The sequence below is a fragment of the Cryptotermes secundus genome, unplaced genomic scaffold, assembly GCF_002891405.2.
Source record: "Cryptotermes secundus unplaced genomic scaffold, Csec_1.0 scaffold70, whole genome shotgun sequence".
In the NCBI taxonomy this organism is placed as follows: domain Eukaryota; kingdom Metazoa; phylum Arthropoda; class Insecta; order Blattodea; family Kalotermitidae; genus Cryptotermes; species Cryptotermes secundus.
Window position 1 is genome coordinate 4,164,394 of NW_019734964.1, and position 22,521 is coordinate 4,186,914.

The 22,521-nt window shown below is 40.9% G+C and overlaps 2 protein-coding genes across 3 annotated transcripts in view; one reads left to right on the plus strand and one right to left on the minus strand.

The window, feature by feature from the left end:
• The window catches only part of LOC111869037 (guanine nucleotide exchange protein smcr8a-like), a 25,669-nt gene extending 11,665 nt beyond the window's left edge, over nucleotides 1-14,004 (minus strand). Inside the window, exon 1 of the mRNA XM_023860223.2 lies at nucleotides 13,874-14,004. The gene's annotated coding sequence lies outside the window, so the exon portion shown is untranslated. The remainder of the gene's footprint in view (nucleotides 1-13,873) is intronic.
• LOC111868988 (prohormone-2) overlaps nucleotides 1,874-22,521 on the plus strand; it is a 36,583-nt gene continuing 15,935 nt past the window's right edge. Inside the window, exons 1-3 of one of the 2 annotated variants that reach the window (XM_023860128.2) lie at nucleotides 1,874-1,994; nucleotides 10,614-10,771; nucleotides 22,426-22,515. In XM_023860128.2, the coding sequence (XP_023715896.1) occupies nucleotides 10,645-10,771; nucleotides 22,426-22,515 (217 nt within the window). In that variant the 5' untranslated portion in view covers nucleotides 1,874-1,994; nucleotides 10,614-10,644. The remainder of the gene's footprint in view (nucleotides 1,995-10,613; nucleotides 10,772-22,425; nucleotides 22,516-22,521) is intronic. The other variant, XM_023860127.2, reaches the window with a different exon arrangement.

The following is a 22,521-nucleotide window of genomic DNA, read 5'->3' on the forward strand; positions in this document are numbered from 1 at the left end:
GATACAGCGTGCCCCCCCCCCCGAGATAATAGACACTAAGTTTAACAGTTTATTCATCTCACTCACTCACTAAACCTTGGACTAGGAAGTGGTCTTTCTATGAGGTCTTCTAATATAAATTATAGATGTACTTATTTCTCATTGCGTGCTACATGCCCATCCCTTATCATCCTCCTTCATTTAATCACTATAACGATTTTATATACGAGGAATAAATTTCTTAATCGCTGTGTGGACTAATATGATTTAATTCTCCAGTTCTTCTGCGTTATCTTAAGTCTTATTGTTGTTACTCGTATTCTTATCTTTATGACACATCGAATAGGACGGTCATTCTTCTGCTGCAGATAAAAATATCACATGTCTGTGAACAAAACTTATGTTTGAGAAGACTTAATCCTGGACCTGTCTAACATGGGACCGCCGTACAGGTGAGATGCTCGGAGTATACAATTGTCTGTCTCGAGCACTTGCACTACGAAACCACATTAATAACCAAAACATTAATTTACAATCATCTCAGTAACAGCGTCTTAGTTGCATTCGCGTAGGGAGCAGTGAAAATCCCGACGATCCCGACAACGGTTGTCTCAAATTTTTCATGAATTGCATCACTCCCTTTCCGGTCTAGAAAGCCGATAATAACGGCCGTGGGGATCCGTTGCGCTGACCACGTGACACCCTCTATCCGCAAAAATTGGCACTAACTTCGATGACAAGCGGCGGTCGCTCGGTCGATATACTTCGCTTGCGGACTACAGTCCACGAAGTTTGTTTTGCATCACTCCCTTCGCTTTATTATCGGATATTTACATCATATTACGTCACGGACCTTTATTATTTAAAACACCATAGCAACTCTGTTATTAATTACCATCATAAGTATTGCAGTAAAACTGAGTGATAGAAATTGGTTTATAAATCAGTTATACACCTAAACTCCTGACTCACATTCCTAAATTTGTACGGCAGAGGTATAAACACATCACATAAAGAAATAAGTTTCATGTCATTAAAATCAGAGAACATTAAAAAGGCACATTAAGGTTCTCAGTTATCACTCTCAGAAGATACATGCTTCGGGGTAATTATACCGATCTGTAGTCTGTTCTTACTGTTGCCAAAATTATAATTACAAAAATATGTTTGTGTTTACTATTAAGCAATCAGAAAATTAATTAACGTCAGTTATTTAACAATACTATACGGCATGATATTAACACACTTCTAGCCAAACGAACTTGAAAACATTTCTAACTACTGTCCTATATAAGTTGGGGAACTCAGTTCCAGTGCCAAGTTGATTAAATTTTCTCCTGAAAACTTCTCCTTCCGTCACAGAGTCATTGATGATTTCAAATAAATGTCATTTACTTATTGAATATAACGCAATACCGATTTATAACACGCAATGTAAACTTAATTAAAAACTGTCAGAGTAAAGCAGAGTGTTATAATGGGTTTATCATTAAAATGACATGCTTGAAAGGAAATATGGAACACACAAACAATATACATACATATTAGACCCCGATGGAGTAGTCCGAAAGGTGACCCTAGATTTCTACATATACTGTTCCAAGAATCTACCTAAATTATTCATTAGTCTGCATGCTTTCATCGTATATTTCTACATGAATGTCAAAAGCCAAAGCGAATACACACCTTCCAATAACAATTTTTTACATTTTCGTACTGTTTGATATACAATAATAGTCTCACATTGTCATTCCACCTCCATATTCTATTTCCTATTTCTAGTGTAAGACACGAAGGGGTGAAAACACCCACACAAAATATCAAGTTTGTGCCTCCGATTCGCTGATCTCCCAAACCCACGCATGCGTATCAAGAAACCTGGGTCACAGAGTGGATCAAATCGAACGAACTCCTGTTAGTTCGCACAGCCCGGCTAACACCTTGCTAGCACTTACAACAATCTACCTGCCCATCCACTTGAAGGCTCAGGCAACACATCAATTTCTCATTGGAAGGTACTGTACATAACCGATAACGTCTATGCATGTACATATGTAATCATTTAACTGTTATTTACTCCTGCTTTCGAACCTAAAGGATACCGTAACAGCAATTTTTACAAAATTCAAAAGTTTTAATTAATATATTTCACGGAAAGTGATACGTGTGACCTAAATTGTTCCAAATTTGCATAAAATCTTTTGATTAAAATAATAATAACGTTTAGTAAAGCTATGCTCGCTTCAAATGTAATTAAAGTAATATAGTTCAATTCAAGTACTACGAATGTGTCAAGAAAACAAAAGAATTAACTGGGTTTTCGGACTTTGTCCATTGTTCGTTTTCCGAAACGTTGGGTTTTATAGTTTTCTAGAATACCGGATGGTGGACAAAGTCCAAAATCACGGTAATTCTGAGTATTATACACCAGTGTCAGAACCCTTTAGAAAATAAAAGAAATATTTTCAAAATGTCCTTCAGGAAGATAGGAACACCCAGCCATTATGGTTATTTTAGAAATATAATTAAGAACTATTTACAACCAGGAGAGCATGATTCTTCAGTTGTTGAGACCACTGTTCCTTTACTGCATTATTTCTAATGTGAATTAAAGTCCCACAAATAGCATGTGGATAGAGTTGACCATATCGAAACAAAAAATGAAAACTTAGCTTTTCACCAATTACAAACAAAAATGTTGTGTTGCCATGGGGATATTTTTATGGACATCTTTCTTTATTACTAATAAAGGGCGAAAAATACGATATATCTTTCTTTTATATTTATTTTACGTGCTGACAAGAAAATTACTGCAAGTCAGTACCTTATTTGGAGAGAAATTTGACGTATGGAGTGTTATTTAAGATTCCGCTTTCTTTAAACGGGTGAAATTTAAGAAAACTCTTCGTAGATATTTTTGCGATAAGATGGCCATATTTTGTTAACTTTCGCGTCCAAAATATTCTGAAATTTTAATTAACACGGGAAAACTGAAAGCACCAGTACACACAGTAAAACAAATACACGCATAGACAGTTTTCTAAAGCTACTCTTATAGACTCGCGGGTACTCACAATGTAGTACTTATTCCTATAAATCATGTACTGTAATCACTATATTCTTACATAATTTAAGTTGCATACTGCACCCTTCATTAGACATTGGAACAAGTCTGACACAAGGAAAATCTAACAAATTTTAAAATATGAATTTGAATCACTCAGGGTTTCTTTCTGTACAAGATGGCTCCCAAACTTTCAGTGGAATCTGCTGCCTCGATTTTCAGGATAGCGGAGATTGAAAGCAGTAGGTTTCTCCGAAACGTCGGTAACCACCCACCAGATTACACTGTGTCACAACCCAGAAGGCAGCGATGTACAGTTTCAAGGCCGTGTAAATCTCAAAATCTGATATAAGGCATCTGATATATACATATTAATAATATAAATTATTTACATCCAATTATTTTCATTTTTGAACATGGAAAGTTTAAGACAAGTTACTAAGCCAGTATCCCTATCACTCCTTTCTGATGGGTCGCTAGTGCGATAAGACATACATCAGAGCTGAATGATGTAAAGACAAAGCCCTGGACCGAAAACGAGACATATCGAGTTCGCGTCTTGGCCGGATTACAGGTCATAATGGCCCCTTCTCATCCCTCTCTCCGCGTTAATGCTCACATTTACCTATAAAGAACCTTCCTCATAGCTAGTCATGAACAGTATCGCATCTCACACTCATAAAAGTTCTACAGATAAGACAGCGTCATAAAATACAAAAATATACATCAATGAACGACCTTATATCTAAATATTTTTTTTTAATTTCCTTATGACGTTAAGTAGGGGGCACATGGTAGCGTAGTTGGTTGAGGCACTATGCTACAAGCCGGAAGGTCGCTGGTTCAATTCCCGATGAGGTCACTGGATTTTTTAATTAACCTAATCCTTCCAACCGCACTATGGCCCTGGGGTCGACTCAGCCTCTAACAGAAATGAGTACCAGGAACATTATTGGGGGTAAAGGGCGGCCGGCGCGTAGGGCTGACAGCCTTACCGACATCCATGAGCCGACTGTCTAGAAAATGTGGGAACCTCAACATCTCACAACTCTATGGGCCACCACGGCCTCTTACAGGGATACCTTTACTTTACTTTATTTTGTGACGTTAAGTCAGTCAAATCTTTTATACATACATTGTCCCTCATAATGTACACAGGGGGCATTTTGTACACCGATTGTTATCGCCTTCATGAAAAATGGTGGAGGGGTGGCGGGTCGGAAGGGTTCTTTATGCGGTGCTGTATTGCCTCGAAAATTTATGGTTTCTAACTACTGTAATTCCCGTTCTACTAATAAATTTCAGGGAAAGCTTCCTTATTACTTATGCAAACCAAACTACGATTACGAATAGTACTATATTCCGGGATGTGACGCCCTGTAGTCCGGTAGAAATTCACTAACGTTTCGTAGGAACGTACTACCTCCATCTTCACGGTCGAAGACACGCAAGCAAGAAACAAAAAGCGAGCAGCAAGTTTGCTTATAACATTAAGCTTTAAACGCGAACATACAGGGGCACAAATGTGAGATCGCAATAACACAGGCATATATAGAGTGGACGTGAATTCTTCAGACTTTATGCATGTGAGGTTCCCGGGCAAAAGCGTTTACCTTGGCTCCTGTAAGAATAGATTCGAAGAAAAATTAATAAATAAAATTTTACGGAATAAAACTATGGATAAATATAACATTAATAAATATGAGGTGACATTTTTAATTATGTTATTAGTACCCATTATACTCATTTTATTCATTAAATAGGTATTATAATCTCACCATCAATTAAGCTGTTTATTACGTACGTGTAATATCACACCCGACAAGTTTTGGCCGTTCAGTATTAAGCTTAGCCTATTTCATTTGGCGTTATTATTACACAGTAAAAAAAATGTAAAGCTATCCCTGTAATAGGCCGTGGAGGCCCATAGGGTTGTGAGACGTCGAGGCTCCCACATTTTCTCTAGACAATCGGCTCACAGATGGCCTTAAGGTTGTCAGCCTTTCGCGTCGGCCACCCTTTACCNCCCCGGAATATTCCTGGTACTCATTTCTGTTAGACTCTGAGTGGACCCCAGGGCCACAGTCCGGCTGGAAGGATTATGCAAACTGAAAAAATCCACCTCATTGGGAATCGAACCCGCGACCTTCCGGCTTGTAGCATAGTGCCTGAACCAACTACGGTACCGCGTAACCCCTAACACACATATGTATTGACAGAAATGTTGCGGTGTAGTCGAATAACATTTATAAATTAAAATTGTATTTTACGTATAATAATTATATTTCACAGTCTATTGCTTTATATGCAGATTATGTTTTCTGTATTTTACACATGCCAGTATCCCGTACTGAACTGAAATCATTCACTGCTCTTTCTCCCCTGACTTTTCCGATCACCACTCGAAACAATCAAACATCTGTAATCTGAAGATCAACATGGGCATTTTGTAATTATTTATACAGCTGTATTTATGCATGCTTTTTATTCCAGTCTCTTTAAACATTCTTTTTTACAATAATTTTATTCATCAATAACTGTCATTTTATAAACATTTCAGACTTTGTCCACAACGTACAATTGAACGATCCGCAAAATTACATGTAGAAACATATAGAATATCTGAGGTTTACATAGCAGTGACTATCAACATTACTGCCTTATAGGACGTGACTCGGTGCAGTTTGGTAGATTTCGGAAAGAACGTGCTGCCTCCATCTTCAGGGTACAAGTACACTGTACATTCTTCCGAAACGTTAGTAATGATCCATTAGATCATTTGACGTCATACTCCAGAATACAGTCATCTTTTTCTTTTATTGCTAGTGGGGTGAGACTAAGTCCCTTGTACTGCGGCCACTTCTGGCCTATTGTACCAGCCCCAGATGATAGGTGAGGGTGATTGTGGAGCAACTGGTGGAATGAAGATCGGCAGGGGAAACCGAAGTACTCGGAGAAAACCTGCCCCAGCGCCACTTTGTCCACCACAAGTCCCATTTGACCAGACCCGGGATCAAACCCGGGCCGCCGCGGTGGGAAGCCAGCGACTAACCGCTTGAGCTATGGCGCGGCCTTACAGTAGTCTAAGTGCCGAAGTGCCCAGTTTGTGCCAGTCATGAGTAAGGTCGTCGTGGCCAAAGTACCCAGTTTTGGCCAGTCAGGCATTTAAACTCCGCTAGTGGAAGCGCGCGCACATTCCTAAATATTTATTTTCAAATGCAGTAATTACCAGACAGACTTGAGTAAAACCCTAATAGAGGAATTAAAATAATACCTAACTGAACAACAGCAAATAAAAATATACGTATGAGTTATGCCAAAACTTATCCACGATCCAGTAATTTTATTGCAGATTCTGCAGATAGGTATGTTAAAAATATATTGTAAAATTTGATGTACATACCTTTTTTGTTGTTACCTGCTTGATGTATATAAAACTACCATATTCAATTTCACTACGAACGCACACAAAACAGATCGCGCTCTGTATCTCAGCCACGATGCAGCTGTCTGTTCACTCAAATAGAAGGGGCAATAAGCTTTTGCAGTTCTAACGGAAGGTTTTAGCACTGAAGAAGGGACCCCTCTAGCTTTCTCTTGAATAGCCATTCTTTCATTCTTCTGACCTTCAGTCAAAGATTCGAAAATCCGAAGGGTGTAAGCAGTGCTAGCAGAAGGCCAAATGATTTTATTGCTTCCATCTGTTTTATGACACCAGGGACTGCTAAAATTTGTCAAGTGTTACAAACAGAAATGAATTTATAATGCAGAACAACTCTGTGAAGAACTGGGAAACAATTTTTGCAGTACGCATCAAAATTAAAACACAAAAAATTGAAAATAGAGTATAACACTTTGTATTAAAAATTTCAAATCTTCCGTTATAATATGCGACACTATGTTCTTTGCTGATATAAACAAAGTTAATTCCATCCATTTATCATAAAAATTGTGCTAGATACAGCATTTTTAAACACAACGCTTAAAATTGATTAACCGCCTAACAGGAACGGACATTTAAATGAGCACCAGCAGCGGGCATTTAAATAAACTCCTGCCAGCTCAAGTTTACCACTATTTCGAAGTCCGGCGTTTAAAGGTTAAAAAGTACTGTTTCAAGACCTAACAGTGCTGCATGTGTTTTATACGGGACTTGATACACTCGGCCGGACTTCGCTCTTGTCTGTCGGATGGACTTTGTATGTCTCTTGTGTTTACTGTCGCAAGGGTAATAACGGCAGTTCCAGTAAATGCCAGAGAGATAATGAATTACTGTTTCTATGTCGGGAATATGGGAGAAACATGTTCGGTCTGTTAACTCTCCACAGAGCAAATTGATTTTAAAGTAACGGGTCTGGCTATGTTACTGGATTCAGTCCCAAGGCCAGCCAGATTTCTTGAAATTACTTCAGATACGGGTACATTTACTTCTTTAGTGCCAGGACGGGGAACCCCAAATAACGTAGAGCTTTATCGTTTTATGTGTGCACCCAGTATTGTTAAAGCGATTATATCAACGATAAAAAGGTAGAGACGTGTCTTACGCGTGGGTAAAATGAGAAATGTACGGAAAATGGTTGAATTTCACAGGATTATATGGCACTATATCCCAGAAGACAAAATTCTTCATGGAAAATATTGGTCGAAAAACTTCAAGAAAAGGGACAATTTGAAAGAACTAGACGCAGGTTAAAAACATTAAAATGTATCTTAGAGCGATATATAACACAGACGTGAACTGAATTTAACAGGATCTTAACAGGATCAAGATAGAGCCAAGTGGCTGACTTTTGGGAAACAGGTAGTATACTTCAGAATTTACTTGTATAACGCAAGGGGTTTATTGAGTAGCTGAGTAACCAAGTTTCAAGCAAAATCCTGCATTTTACGGAACTGGTGTTTCCTTATATGGAGATATCTGAAAACCGAGATGTATATATGATTTAATTCAGGCAGTTGTCTCATAAAGACATCAGGGAATTAAACAAATTCATTATTCAATCATAAATCAATCTACTTACTGACATGAATATTGATCCAATCATCACAGAATCTTTATTTTATTGCTAAAGTTAGTCGACAAACACTTTCTTTTCGTTTCAGAGGGGATAAGAATTGAAGCCGTAAACACCGCTTACATACGGACTTAACTGATGGTAATAAAATAAGAGATCGTGAACTGCTTTTACGACCCTTACCATACCCTGAAATAAGATTGTTTGTAGCTTATTTAACGACGCCGTCAGTAACTCAGACTCTATTGGAATTTGGAATTCCTTAACATGTTCTAATTTACGACACATAACCTCACTCTCGCATAACTGGGAATCCCATTGCCACTGAAGTTGATACAATTCTGCGCAACACATCAATAATAAATTAAATGAGGTGGGATGCTTCATCAGCATATATATGGCTTAAATGAATCAGTAACTAATTTACTAGTACGTAATTACAGAGGTCAAAGCTATTTTAGCCCACTTTCCAAAAGCAGGCTTATGCGATCTCCATGCTGTCTGTGTCTATGTGTCCTCCCCCCTTATTAACTTATAAATGCCTGAACCAGTCTTTATGCAGCTTGGTATGTATATCATGGCACCTGAACCAATCTCAACGGCGTACTTCATAAATCCCTCCCACCAGTCTGTGTGTATCCCCCTTACCGTTGCAAGGCAACGGCTCGGCTAAGTGTATTTGTCCATTCGGTGCTAGGCAATGGCTCGGTAAACAAGTTCCCATGGAAATAAATACACGCAACAATAGAAGAGTTCTTGGACGCGCCATTTTCTGTGAGATTCGCGTCGTATCAAAGGAAAACAGGCGATTAGTTCTTCACAGAACTTCTCGTTAATGTTACTTATTCTTGTGTTGTTCAACGAAGTTTTCCTGCCGCACAGGCAGGATACTACAGTTATTCACTTTTTTTTATATTATCCGTCGTTCTGTTTTCTTTTTTATTTGAAAACAGAACGCTTGGAAACTGACTCTGTTTCCATTCTAAGGTAAAAGCCTATTCAATTGAACCCAATCGATAGTTACTCCCTATCTCCGGCAGGATTACGGTGTGAATGACGACATGAAAATTATATACATTATACGAGGGCTATTCGGAAAGAAACCTCATGTGAGCTGTTAACAAAACAAGCAATAAGATAATAAATTTTACAAAAATACGTACATACTTAAGATACTTCTCAACGTAGTCAACGCCGGAATCGAGACAGCTGTCGTATTGGTGAATAAGTTTGTGTATGGCTGTGTCAAAGAAGTTTGCCGCCTGTAAGCTTAGCCACTTTTTCACACCTTCCTTCAACTCCTTATTATTGCTGAGGCGCTGTTCTTCAGGTAGGTAAGCTAGTGGCAGTCGCTCGGAGTGAGATCATGGCTGTAAGGAGGGTGGTCAAACAACTCCCAGTTGCAAAGCTCCAACAATGCTCGAGTGCGAGCAGCTGTATGCAGACCCGCGTTATCATGGAGGAGCACTACACCGGATATCAGCACTCGACGCCCTTTTCCTATGAATGGAGCTACGCAGTTTCTAGTGTTTCGCAGTACACTTATGACGTTATTGTCGTCCCTTGTTGCATAAATTCAACCATCAGCACTCTTTCCTGTCCCAGAAAATACGAGTTGCCATCAGCTTTTCTGGCAAGCAGACGACGTTTGTTTAAACTCTTTTCGGTTTATTTGGTGAATGTGTGTGAATCAATTGCTTTGATTGCTCCTTGGTTTCAACATTCACAAATGAAACCCAGGTTTCATTTTCATTGCCATGTTTGTGGTATTGCTCTAATAAAGTCAAAGGTGCACCCGTGAGCATTTTCAGAACTCATCTTGCATAAAACTTGTGATGATAACCTAACTGTGATAATTCTGTAGAGAACAATGCGTGAAATTTGTGGAAATTCACATGAAAGCTCTGAAATTCTGAAGCGCAGTATTTCACAAGTTATTTGGTCATCACTTTGAACAAGATTATCACTCACTTCAGATGGCCGACCACTTCGCTCTTCATCTTGAACATTTGTTTGCCCGCCCATTTTTGAACACACTACACCACTGTCTTACAGTTCCTTCACTCATTACAAATTGGCCGTAAACCGCGCACGATTCACGATTTCCGCAGCATCCATGTACTATGCGTGAAGAAAGCAGATAACAGCAGAGCGAATTTCGCAGCTGGCGGGATTACCAATCGCAGAATACGTCATAGCTCACTCTGTAGAGACAAGAACAAACACTATGTGACCAGTTATGTGATGGTTTACAAAGCAATGAGTCATATGACGCTACCTCGCATGCGCGAGCTCTCTCCCGTTCCTACATTAGTTGTCTAAATTAAAGGGAGGTTACTTTCCAGATAACCCTCGTATTTGCAAGAGATTTTGTAGAAATAAATCACTTAAAAATGTATATGCAAATCACTGTAAGAAACTGTAGACCCTGTCTTTTCTTAAAAAATGCATTTAAATGCGATGAAATTAACATTACAAAGAATCTGTTAATTATGTGTAAGAAAGGTTGCATTTGAACATTCTTTTTGACAACCTGTGTCTTGTTTTTGATTCAGAGCTCGATAAAGCGGCAAAGAAGTGGCAGTCATGGCCGGGGTGGCAGCGACCTGTGGCCTGGTAGCCCTCCTGGTAGCCGCTGCGGCTTCTCTACCCAATACATTGCTAGAAGACACTAAACAGGCAGCCCTAGAGGCAGAACCAATCGCCTCCAAAGGTAAGCACCAAAGCAAGCAGTATACAACAGACATCGAATGAGAAACGGGATAGAGGTCCTTATGGTATTTTAGTTGGCTATTTAACGACGATGTAACCGTATGAAAGACCTTGTTGAACACAAGGTCCAAAGTCCTTGTGTTCGATGAGGGTTTTCGTATTTGGTATGGGGATAGACAATGAACAAACCTAAAAAAAAGTAAAGGTATCCTTGCAACAGGCCGTGGAGGCCCATAGGGTTGTGGGATGTTGAGGTTCTCACATTTTCTAGACAATCGGCCCATAGATGGCGGTAAGGTTGTCAGTCCTACGCGCCGGCGCCCTTTACACCCAAGAATATTCCAAGAATATCCCTGGTACTCATTTCTGTTTGAGGCAGAGTCGACCCCAGGGCCATAGTACGGCTGAAAGGATTACTTCAATTAAAAAAATCCAGTGACCTCATCGGGACTTGAACCCGCGACCTTCCGGCTTGTAGCATAGTGCCTCAACCAACTACGCTACCGCGTGCTCTCCAGTGAACACACCTAAGAGTTTTTAATATCTCCGAACATTAATGGTGTGAACTTCAAGATAATATTTGCCAATTTTCACATGGTGACAATATATTACTTGCAATTTTGCACATAAATTGATAACTGAATTACGTAATTATTAAGTCTTAACGGGCACGCGGTAGCGTAGTTGGTTGAGGCACTATGCTACAAGCTGGAAGGTCACGGGATCGAATTCCGATGAGGTGAATTTTTTCAATTTACCTAATCCTTCAAGCCGCACTATGGCCCTGGGGTCGACTCAGCCACTAACAGTAATGAGTACCAGGAATATTCTTGGAGGTAAAGGGCGGCCGGCGCGTAAGGCTGACAACCTCACCGCCATCTATGAGCCGAATATCTAGAAAATGTGGGACCCTCGACGTCTCACAACCCTATGGGTCTCCATGGCCTGTTATAGGGATACGTTTAATTTTTTTTTTTTTAACTTTTACTTGCTTTAACAGCATTGATATACTCGTATATATATGTGAGCGTCAAAAGAAAATTGTGGAACACAGATCCATCCTAAAACTTGCTTCCTTTCTAGATCTAAAAACGAATAATAAGTTCACCTAGCACTCGCTCACACACACATACACACACATTAATAAATACTCTCACATTTCAATTTGTATGGGCTGGGCCTATACTGAAAAATCAATAAACCAGCAACACACATGCAGTAATTAATACCGTCAAAGCAACCATTTCCTGAAGTCAGATGTAATGGTAACTGTGTTAAACAGGGATGAGCTGGGATAGCTCAGTCGGTACAGCGGCTGGGCTACGCAATGGACGGCCAGGGTTCTATTTCTGGCAGGGTCAAGATTGACTCTGGAGCCCATCCAGCCTCCTATACCATAAGTACCGGGGGATCTGTCCCTTGGGGTAAATCGCCAGAGCCGTGGAACTGACCTCTCACTTCCATCCAGTGCCGAAGTCAACAGCAGAGCTGTACCTCCTCTCCCCCCATATTCCACCACAGCACAGTACTTAATTACAAAATTAAGTACCTTTTTCTTTTACCCAAATCTGAATTAGAGCATGCTGACAGCGGACATAAGAACACTTCATGTACAACTCACTGATTTCTGTGAATATAATGCCACAACACTGTCAGGTATATACAGATGCAGATTCAAATGTCAGCGAGTTATCTTATTCGTTTGCACTTCTTATAACAACGCTCTAGCGTCGAATTATAGAATGAGGATATGGAGAAAACGGTCCTAACTTTATTTAAGGTAATACCTCAGCTTATGCCTAGGCAGACTGTGGAAAATCACGAAAAATCACAATATCTGGTGCACCAGTTGAGATTCGAACTGGACACCTCCTAAACACAGGTCTGCGTTTTTTTTTAATTCGCTTAGTGAAGGATGGAGTCCAACTAGGTCCAATTAGCACGGCGGCCACTGATTGGCCTATTGTAGCCGGCCCCTGGTGATTATGATGATGTAGAATTTGTTGAAATGAAGATTGGCAGGGGAAACCGAAGTACTCGGACAAAACCTGCCCCAGCGCCATTTTGGCCACCACAAATACCACTTGACGAAACTGGGGATCGAACACGGGCCGCCGCGGTGGGAAACCAGCGACTAACCGCTTGAGCTATGGCGCGGTCATAATATCCGTATTAATGTACCATCGTTACAACTTTTGGATCTTACCTATCGGATGAGTTAGTTACAGAACAGATGGTAGCTCAGGTCTGCGTTACTGCCTGATCAAAATTTCCGGTCTAGCCAATTTGTAGGAATGCATAAATTTATAAGAATTCGCAGACCACATAATGCATTTTAATGTTCTGTGCCTCTGTGGTCTAGTGGTCAGCGTCCCAGGCTACTGATCAAAAGGTCCGGGTTCATTTCCCGGCGCTACCGGATTTTCTGAGAAGTAGCGCTTCTGAAACGGGGTCCACTCAGCCTCGTGACGATAATTGAGGAGCTATTTCAAGGAAAGAGCGGCTCCGGTCTAGAAAACCGAGATTAACGGCCGTGGTGATTCGTTGCGCTGACCACGCGACACCCTATATCCGCAAAAGTTAGCACTAACTTCGCCGACAAGCGGCGGTCTCTCGGTCGGTATAGTTCGCTTTCGGACTACAGGTCACGTATATACTGAATTAGAAATAAAATGTAAGGCTCCCAGGTCTCATGCAGCCTGTAATTTCGGTTTTGACCATGAGTATGCTTGTGTCATATACAGAGTGGCGCGTTATATAGCATGGAATGGCGTGACATTTGAGAATGAGAATGGAAGGACGTGTGCAACGAAGTGCTTATTACTTATTTTAGAGGATTATCTCGGTATTTGTCTGGGAGGACGGAAACCAATTACGAGAAGTCTCGGTTAGGCGAGTTGATCTCTGGAACGAGAGCTCGAAACCGGGAACTCGAGAATACAGAGTAGGAACGTTGCACACTCAGCCCAGACGTTCGATTCATATTGCTATCAAACGAAATAAACTGACAATTTAAAATACTACTTTCAGAAGTTGCTAGAGTTATCTCGTATAGCAATATAGACAAAAGGATCGCATGATCACGGTTCCAACGAGAACTTACGTTGCTATGGATCCTGTTTTTTTTTCCTCGCTCCCACATTGCAGCATAGGGCTAATTTCTCAGGTTCAACTGATCATATTTGCAGACGGTAGGACTCCTTGGACGAGTGACCAGCTCGTCGCAATGCCTCTACCTAAACACAGAATACATGCATACACACTAAACAACCATGTCTTGTGTTGGATTTGAACCCACGATCCCGGCTTCCGAGCAAGCGAAGACAGTATATGCCTTGAAGAAGTGTTATTTAGAGTCACTGAGCAGAGGAATATCCTACACGAAATAAGAAAACGGAAGGCTAATTGGATTGGTCATGTTTTACGCAGAAACTGCATTCTAAAAGAAGTTATTGAAGGAAAGATAGAGGGGCGGATAGAAGTGACAAGAAGACGAGAAAGAACACGTAAGAAGATGCTGGATGACCTTGGGGACAGAAGAGGATATTCTCATTTGAAGGAGAAAGCTCTAGATCGCATTAACTGGAGGAACTGTTTTGGAAGAGACTGTGGACCTGTCGTCTGACAGATTACAGATGAATGAATGAATGAAGTTGCTGCAGTAATTTTGCTAATCAGCATCCAGAGCTATATTACAGAGATAAATGAAAGTGGCAGAGAAGCACATATAAGCTACACTTTACTGATTGGCTTAAATACATTGACACGGCTTATCTACTTGTGTCTAAAGTGGGATTCGCAGATCACTGGTGGTTCGTCGATATTGGCCAAGTGCAAAGACGGACAACTATGTCTATTTAGGTGCTCACGGTGTTATTTCGAAGTAACACATGCCTAAAGCGGCCTCCGTAGTCTAGAGGTAACGTTCCCACCTCATGACTCGTAGTACGCGGGTTCAAATACCCGGCGGAAGTCGTCGAATTTTTAAGGGCGGAAAAATTCAGGGAACAAGTCCTCCGGGAGGGACTTTAAGCCGTGGGTCCCGTGTCGTAGCTTTACGGCACGTAAAAGAACCTCATGTCTCCAAAGGAGGCCACTGAGCAAAATTACGGACGTTTCCCGCCCAAAAGTATTCTCTAATACCTCTGGTAGATGGGGGAAGCATCATAGATACCGCTCAAGCTAGTAGAGACCGATCTCGCTGGCTGGGCGGGACTGATGGTAAGCACCATTACCGGTAGGATATAGAGACTGGTAGAATATCATAGAGGGAAGCACAATGGACCAAGACAGGTCTAAGTGCATGGGGAAACCCACCCTCTCCAATAACTAACTAACTAACTAACTAACACATGCCTATAGAAAGTTATGAGAAAATTCTATTATAACTATATCAACTATTCGCACCAACTGGATAGTGTATACGATAAAAAAGGTAAAGCTGTCCCTGTGCTTAATTAAGCACATCGCCATGGTGAAGCATAGAAAAGTGGATGTACAGCTCCAGAAATTGTTAATCTAGGTACCAGATGGAAGCGAGTGGTTAGCTTCGAATCCGCGTTGGCCAAATTCGCGTAGATGGGTTTGCTGTATGTAATTTTCGAACACACATGAAGGATTTAATTTTATCACAGATGTGACCATGATGAGTTCTTTCTAAAAAAACATCGAGAAAATGACAGACAGACTTAAAGTCAACAATACCGGTACAACTGGCTGGATGTTACACGCAGTTCGGTTTAATGCTTTATTTATTTACGTCCTTTTTCAACATCTCCAATATATCTCGCTGCACAATGGTTGGCATGATTGTACTTAATGAAATTTTATTACTGTTTATACGACACAAATTGCCTTGTTTGTCTTTTCTTTCTGTGTGTTTTTTTTTTGTTTGTGCTTACTTTACAATTTCTCTTTGGACTGTCACTGTACCACGTTAGAAATTAAGGCATCGTGAGTAGTTAGGGTAAATAACCTTTCAGTATAGTACCAGGTTCTATACGTCACTCAGTTCAATTGATGGACGATAGGGAAACAAGTCTCAGGTCGGAATACTAATATATTAGCCAAAGAAATAGTACGTCAGTGGGATTTGAGGTTTTCATAGCGGTGACTATGAAGGGTTCTATCTTCTGGGATGCGACGCCGTGTAGCCTAGTAGAAATTCACCGACGTTTCGAAAGAACATATAGCCAAGTTATCAGAGAGCAAGGAAAAACAAAAGCAGAAAGATGAGTGAGCGAGTTTCTTGTTTAGCTTGCACTTCGACCCTTAAGACGGAGATAATGTTCCTCTGAAACATCGGTTTATTCTTACTGGACTATATTGTGTCACATTCCAGAAGATAGTATTCCTCAGTAGGTCAGTAATCTGAAGCATTTTAATTTTATTTCGCTTTCCTCTGGGAATTCTAGACATCCATAATAAGATTCCCTTCTCGACGGCAAAAACTAGAAAGACAAAGCCCACTTCAGATGTTTGATTATAGGAAAACATTAGTTCTACACGTGTCAAAGAGACCGAAGCTCGCGGGTTATAAACGTGTATTACGCGTGCCATAAATGGTTCGTCTACATTGAAAACAGCAGATCTATCACACCTTTGGATGTGGGGCTCTCAGATCGCTGATCTGCGATATAACAATGTGTAGTGCGGTGAAAATCAACCAGATTTTCGTATAAACGTATCGCCTCCATCGTCAGGGTCGGAAGAAAGCGAAGCAAGAAGACTACGTGGCGTTACATCCCAGCAAATTGTGCTCTCCATACTCACCGCTATGAGGATCTTACATTCAGCAAAATATTTCACTTTGCAGAGGACATGTTCCGTGTTCCATGTACCGTGGATGGTAAATATTTCACGGTACCAAAACAACCTGAACAAAAACCATTGCAACACAATTTCTTGTTATACATTAATATAAGCAGAGGAAACGACAAAAAAGATAAACCATCCTTGTAGCAGGCTGTGGAGGCCCATAGGGTTGTGAGACATCGAGACTCCCACACTTCCTAGACAATCAGCTCACAGATGGTGGTAAGGTTGTCAGCTTTACGCGCCGGCCACCCTTTCCCCCCAGGACGATTCCTGGTACTCATTAGATGAGTAGACCCCAGGGCCATAGTGAGGTGGAACGATTAGGTCAACTGAAAAATCCAGTCGCCTCATCAGGACTCGAACCCGCGACTTTTCGGCTTGTAGCATAGTGCCTCAACTACATACGCTACCGCGTACCCATAGGAAACGCATTTAAGTATGGGCATAGTACTGCAAACTAAACTCGTGCCGATCCATGGAATTCCGGACCTGAGAGGTCCGACATGTATAACAAGTCTGTACCAATTCCTTGTGGCCGACAGCTTAACTAATGAATATTTATATAGAGCGTCCGAAGCGTGAAGCTGACAACCACATCCAATTGGTGGTTAGGTGCAGAAGGAGTGGAGCTTTGGGTGCACGTCCCTATATGCCCTCAGAGTATGACAACTTTTATACAATAAGCTTTTATAAAAAGGAATACCAGATTTAGCAGAAAACTGTATTTGGCGGAAAATTACATCAGCCCCGAGAATACAGAACTTAGAACTTGCAGAATTATCTCCAATAAATGGAAAATATTTAGAGTAAAAAAAAAAAGTAAAGGTATCCCCTGTAACAGGCCGTGGAGGCCCATAGCGTTGTGAGATGTTGAGGTTCCCACATTTTCTAGACAATCGGCTCATAGATGGCGATAAGGTTGTCAGTCCTACGCGCCGGCGCTCATTACGCCCAAGAACATTCCAAGAATATTCCTGGTACTTATTTCTGTTAGAAGCTGAGTCGACCCCAGGGTAATAGTGCGGCTGGAAGGATTAGGTAAATTGAAAAAATCCAATGACCTCATCGGGACTTGAACCCGCGACCTTCCGGCTTGTAGCATAGTGCCTCAACCAACTAAGCTATAGAGGAAACAAGAAAGAAAAGGAAGGAAAGAAGGTTTATTATTCTTCTCTGCTCATATAATTTTATTCTGTAATAAGTTTTCTGATATCTATCTCGGAATAAAATTTCATGGCAGAATTAGGCTTAAGTCCGAAAACTGACACTGGATAAGTAAAAAGACACGTCAGAAAATGTAGGCATAAGGTAATGATTCTGGCACATTCGCTGTCATTGATTCTAGCACTGCAATTCGAGAATAGCTAACTTCCGACGTTTTCTTATAAACAACCTTAAAATAGGAGGGACGGACAAGTAAGGGTGTCCGAAAAAAATTTGATTTAAACCATATTTGCTCTCGAGCTGTGACACGGCTTAAATATAAGGCTTAATTATCTCGAAAACCGCAAAATTTACGGAAAAGGCATAGGCCCCCATTGGATATAAAAACGTGATTCACTATTCTGTACAATTTTTCTCCAAAATTATTTTCGCTTTAAAAAACATGTATCTATTTGTGCTCGAGACGGGCGCAGAAACACATGCAGGTCGCGTTATTTTTTGTGGGATGCTATATAATAACTTAAACGTGTCAACAAATCTGCAGAAATGCGAACACGCCAAAAGAGAAAACGAAATTGTCGTTTGCTCGCCATGTACGTGGCCTTTCTCTGTCCACTTTGATACTGTTCCTCATGGTTTTGGATCTATCGTAACGGAAACGTTTCAATTTGCTCTGCGCTAGCAAACACGAAATAATCATTTACATGTTTTCCTCATGAAAATGCAAACTCCGATCCTTCTGGATCGCTGGGATTCCTCTGCACATCATGATAAAACCCATCTATTCCGATACCAGCATGTATATTCACTTCACATCGCGGTAGTAATACACCAGCAGCACACAGCCAGAGGCGCAGTTGGAGATTAGGAAACTAAGCTCTTTATTTCACCCATATAATTACACGCCGCAAGCAACAAGTAGCAGGTGGGTGTGTTTGGGGGCAGGAGGGAAGGAATCAGGTTGGTGGTGGGTGACGGCATACAAATCGATAGCACACGGGTGGAAGGATTGGCTGGTGTCCGCCGCCTGGCCCTCCCCAGTAACAGAAGTACACCTGGAGCATGTCTTGCCTGCCCTCAACCAAACATCGATCTACACCAAGAGCAAAGAGGTCACAAGCGTACAGTCACGGAAATAAACTTTATTCTATTAAGTGGCAATGGATACTTCTTCCGCCCTCCGCAATATTAGGTCTCTTTTTTGGAACCAAAATTATTATTAAGAGCTAGGATAGCTCAGTCGATATAGCGATGGCGTACCGGATGGATGGCCGGGGTTCGATTGCCGGCAAAGGCAGGAGATTTTTCTCTTCTCCATAGCGTCCAGACCGGCTTTGTGGTCCACCCAGCCTCTCTCTTTCCCTTGGGGTAAAGCGGAAGGAGCGTGAAGCTGACCGCTCACCTCCATCTAGTGCCAAGGTGAAGAATGCTGCAGCCATACATCCACGCCCCCATACGCCTTCATGGCGGTGTGCTTAATTAAGCACAAGGAAAACATTATTATTATTATTATTATTATTACTATTACAATTATGTATTGTTTGTATGTTGATATGTTGATGTCTCGTCATCAGTACACAGGGCAAAATCATAACATAAGGATACTTAATAGATCCTTTGAAATGTGGCACAGTTCAAATATTTTGGAATGAAAGTAACAAATCAAAATTTAAGTCATCAGGAAATTAAGAGCAGACTGAATATGAGTAATGCTTGCTACCATCCAATTCAGAATCTTTTGCCTTGTCGTCTGCTGTCTAAAACTCGTATGATTAAAATATATAAAACTATAATTTTGCCTGTAGTTTTGTATGGGTGTGAAACGTGGTCTCTGACATTAAGGGAATATGATAAGACTGAACCTATTTGAGAACATGGTGCTGTGTAGGATATTTGGACCAAAAAGGGATTAACAAATATAAGGATGGAGGAAACTGCATAATAGGGAGCTTCATAACTTGTACTCTTCTCCAAGTATACTGATCAAGTCAAGGAGGAGGAGATGGACAGGGAATGTAGCATGCATGGGGAGAAGGGAAATGAACACAGAGTTTTGGTAGGAAAGCCAGAGGAGACGAGAACACTAGGAAGACTTAGAATGGGGTGGTATGGATTGGATTCATCTGGCTCAGGAGGGGGACCGGTAAAAGACTACGGTGAACATAGTAATAAACCTTCAGGTTTCATAAAATGTTGGAAATTCTTGAGTAGCTGAGTGACTGGTGGTTTCTCACGGACTTGAGTACATGTAGTTTCTTAAGGATACTTTACGGTTACAGCGTTTGGCAGAGGAGGGTAAAAAGCACCATATATTTTACAGGTATAAAAAGGGAAAACTATCCCTGTAACAGTCCGTGAAAGCCTATAGAGTTGTGAGATGCTGAGGATCCCACATCTTCTAGACAATCGGCTCACAGATGGCAGTGAGGTTGTCATCCTTAAGCACCAGCTGCCCTTTACCCCTCAGGAACAGTCCTGGTACTAATTTCTGTTAGAGACTGAATCAACCCCAGGGCCACAGTGCAGCGGGAAGGATTAGTTAAATTAGAAAAATCCAGTGACATGATCAGGAATGGAACCCACCACCTTCCAGCTTGTAGCACAGTGCCTCAACCAACTACACTAATGTGTGCCCCCTATATTTTATAGGAATGAAGTATATTGTGGCAATATAACATGAGGAAGACTGGCGACTGGTACTATTATATACCTAGGTACAGCTGACCTCGACTGTAAAAGCAGAACAATAAACAGAATCAGTGGAATGAATTCTTTTTGTACACTGTTCACAATGACACAGCAGCATGTTCTTAAGCATGCATGGAGTATCTTGCTTTAGTTAAAGGAAGATGGGTCCTGGGTTATTCTACTTAGGAAGCCGGAGCCAGAAGAAAAGTAGAACCAATCAGATTTGAAGTGCTCATACTGGGGACTGTGAAGTGTACCCATCTTGTTCTCAGTTTGCTATTTGGTGATGCGATCAGTATCGAGGCCGGGGGCACGTGGTAGCATACAAGCCGGAAGGTCATGGGTTCAAATCTCGATGAGGTCACTGGATTTTTTCAATTGATCTAATCCTTCCAGCTGCACTATGACCCTGGGGTTTACTCAGCCTCTAACAGAAATGAGTACTGGAAGTTAATTAAATAATTTTCCTGGGGAGTAAAGTGCGGACGGCACGTAAGGCTGACAACCTTACTGCCATCTTTGAGCAGATTGAGCAGACCCTCAACCTCTCACAACCCTATGGGCCTTCATGGTCTGTTACACGGATAGCTTTACTTTTACTTTAACTTTATCAGTATTGTGGCTACACAACACTGGACAAATACTATCATCTGGAATGTGACATTGTGTAGTCCGGTAGACGTTCAATGAAGTTTCGAGGGAATGTACTGCCTCCATCTTCAGGGTTGAAGAGTAACCCATGTAAGCAACCAGCAAGCAATGGGGCCTGATTCTTGCTGATTGCTTGCTTGGCTTATTCTTCAACCACGATGGCAAAAGCATAAAGTTCCTATGAAACATTAATGAATTTATACCAGACTACACTGTATCACATCCCAGAAGACACTCTTGCAAAAACAGATGATATTTTTCTCTATTACCACATGAGTGACAGAACGAAGAAATGTATATGATTGTTATATCTTTACAGAGGTGATGAATTACCTAGTTAAAAATGCCACACATTGCAACATACTTTTACTGTAAAGTACAGAATATTATATAAAAGATTCTCTGATCATTGGTATTGTGGTGTAGAATGGCTGTTACCTAATTTCAACCAATGGAGAAAACCCACTAGAGCGTATCTCATGGACAGTGAGGGAATCTAACATAATGCAAAGGCTTTCATGAATAAGAAAGATGTTTGAGCACAAAAGCAAAGATCTGCATGGAGAATGCCCTGGTTTATCCCTGTGAGAAAGAGTATTTGTTGGATAGGTGGCTGACTTAGCCTCAGGACTATTGCAATCACAATGAAGAAGAGAAAAATGATAAAAATTCTGTCAGGAAAAGAATGCTGTCCATTTATAGTAGAACATGAAGTTTCAACACTACTGAAACAAAGGCCCACAACTGAACATGATCCTTAGTTGGGTTCATCCATGTCTTCACAGTCTATTTCATACGATTTAGAATCCATCTTACTATTACCCTCCAGTTCCCATTCTTTGTCCTCCAAGTGGTGAACATCAAAGTAGTTTCTCCACCAAAATTCTGTATGAACTTCATATCTCATCCTCCTGAGCTATGTCTGGTACAGTCTACCATTTCATTCATTCATTCATTCATCAGTAATCTGTCAAACGGCAGGTCCACAGTCTCCTCCAAAACAGTTCCTCCACCTAATGCGATCACAAGATTTTTCCTTCAAATAAGAATATCCTCTTCTGTCCCCAAGGTCATCCAGCATCATCTGACGTCTTCTGGTTCGCATACATGGTATCTCTGTTTTTGGAAAGAGACTATCCAGGAAAAGTGATAATGTGGTAGTTTTTTCATTTGCGTTCCACATCGCAGTACAACAGCCGTTCAAACCACCATTTGTAGGAAGCAATTTTCTTTAGGTACAGTCCCTCAAATTCCTAGCTACGTTTCAGCGTCAGGTACACACAAAACACAAGCACATTCAGATTTAGTGGATGGAGACATATTTTCTTATTACAGTGAAGAGAGCAGAGGAGGTGATGCTGTTTGGAAACCAACAGAATCGACCTTCAACTGAAAACAAATTCTACCCCACTACTCAAAAGCGAGGTAAGA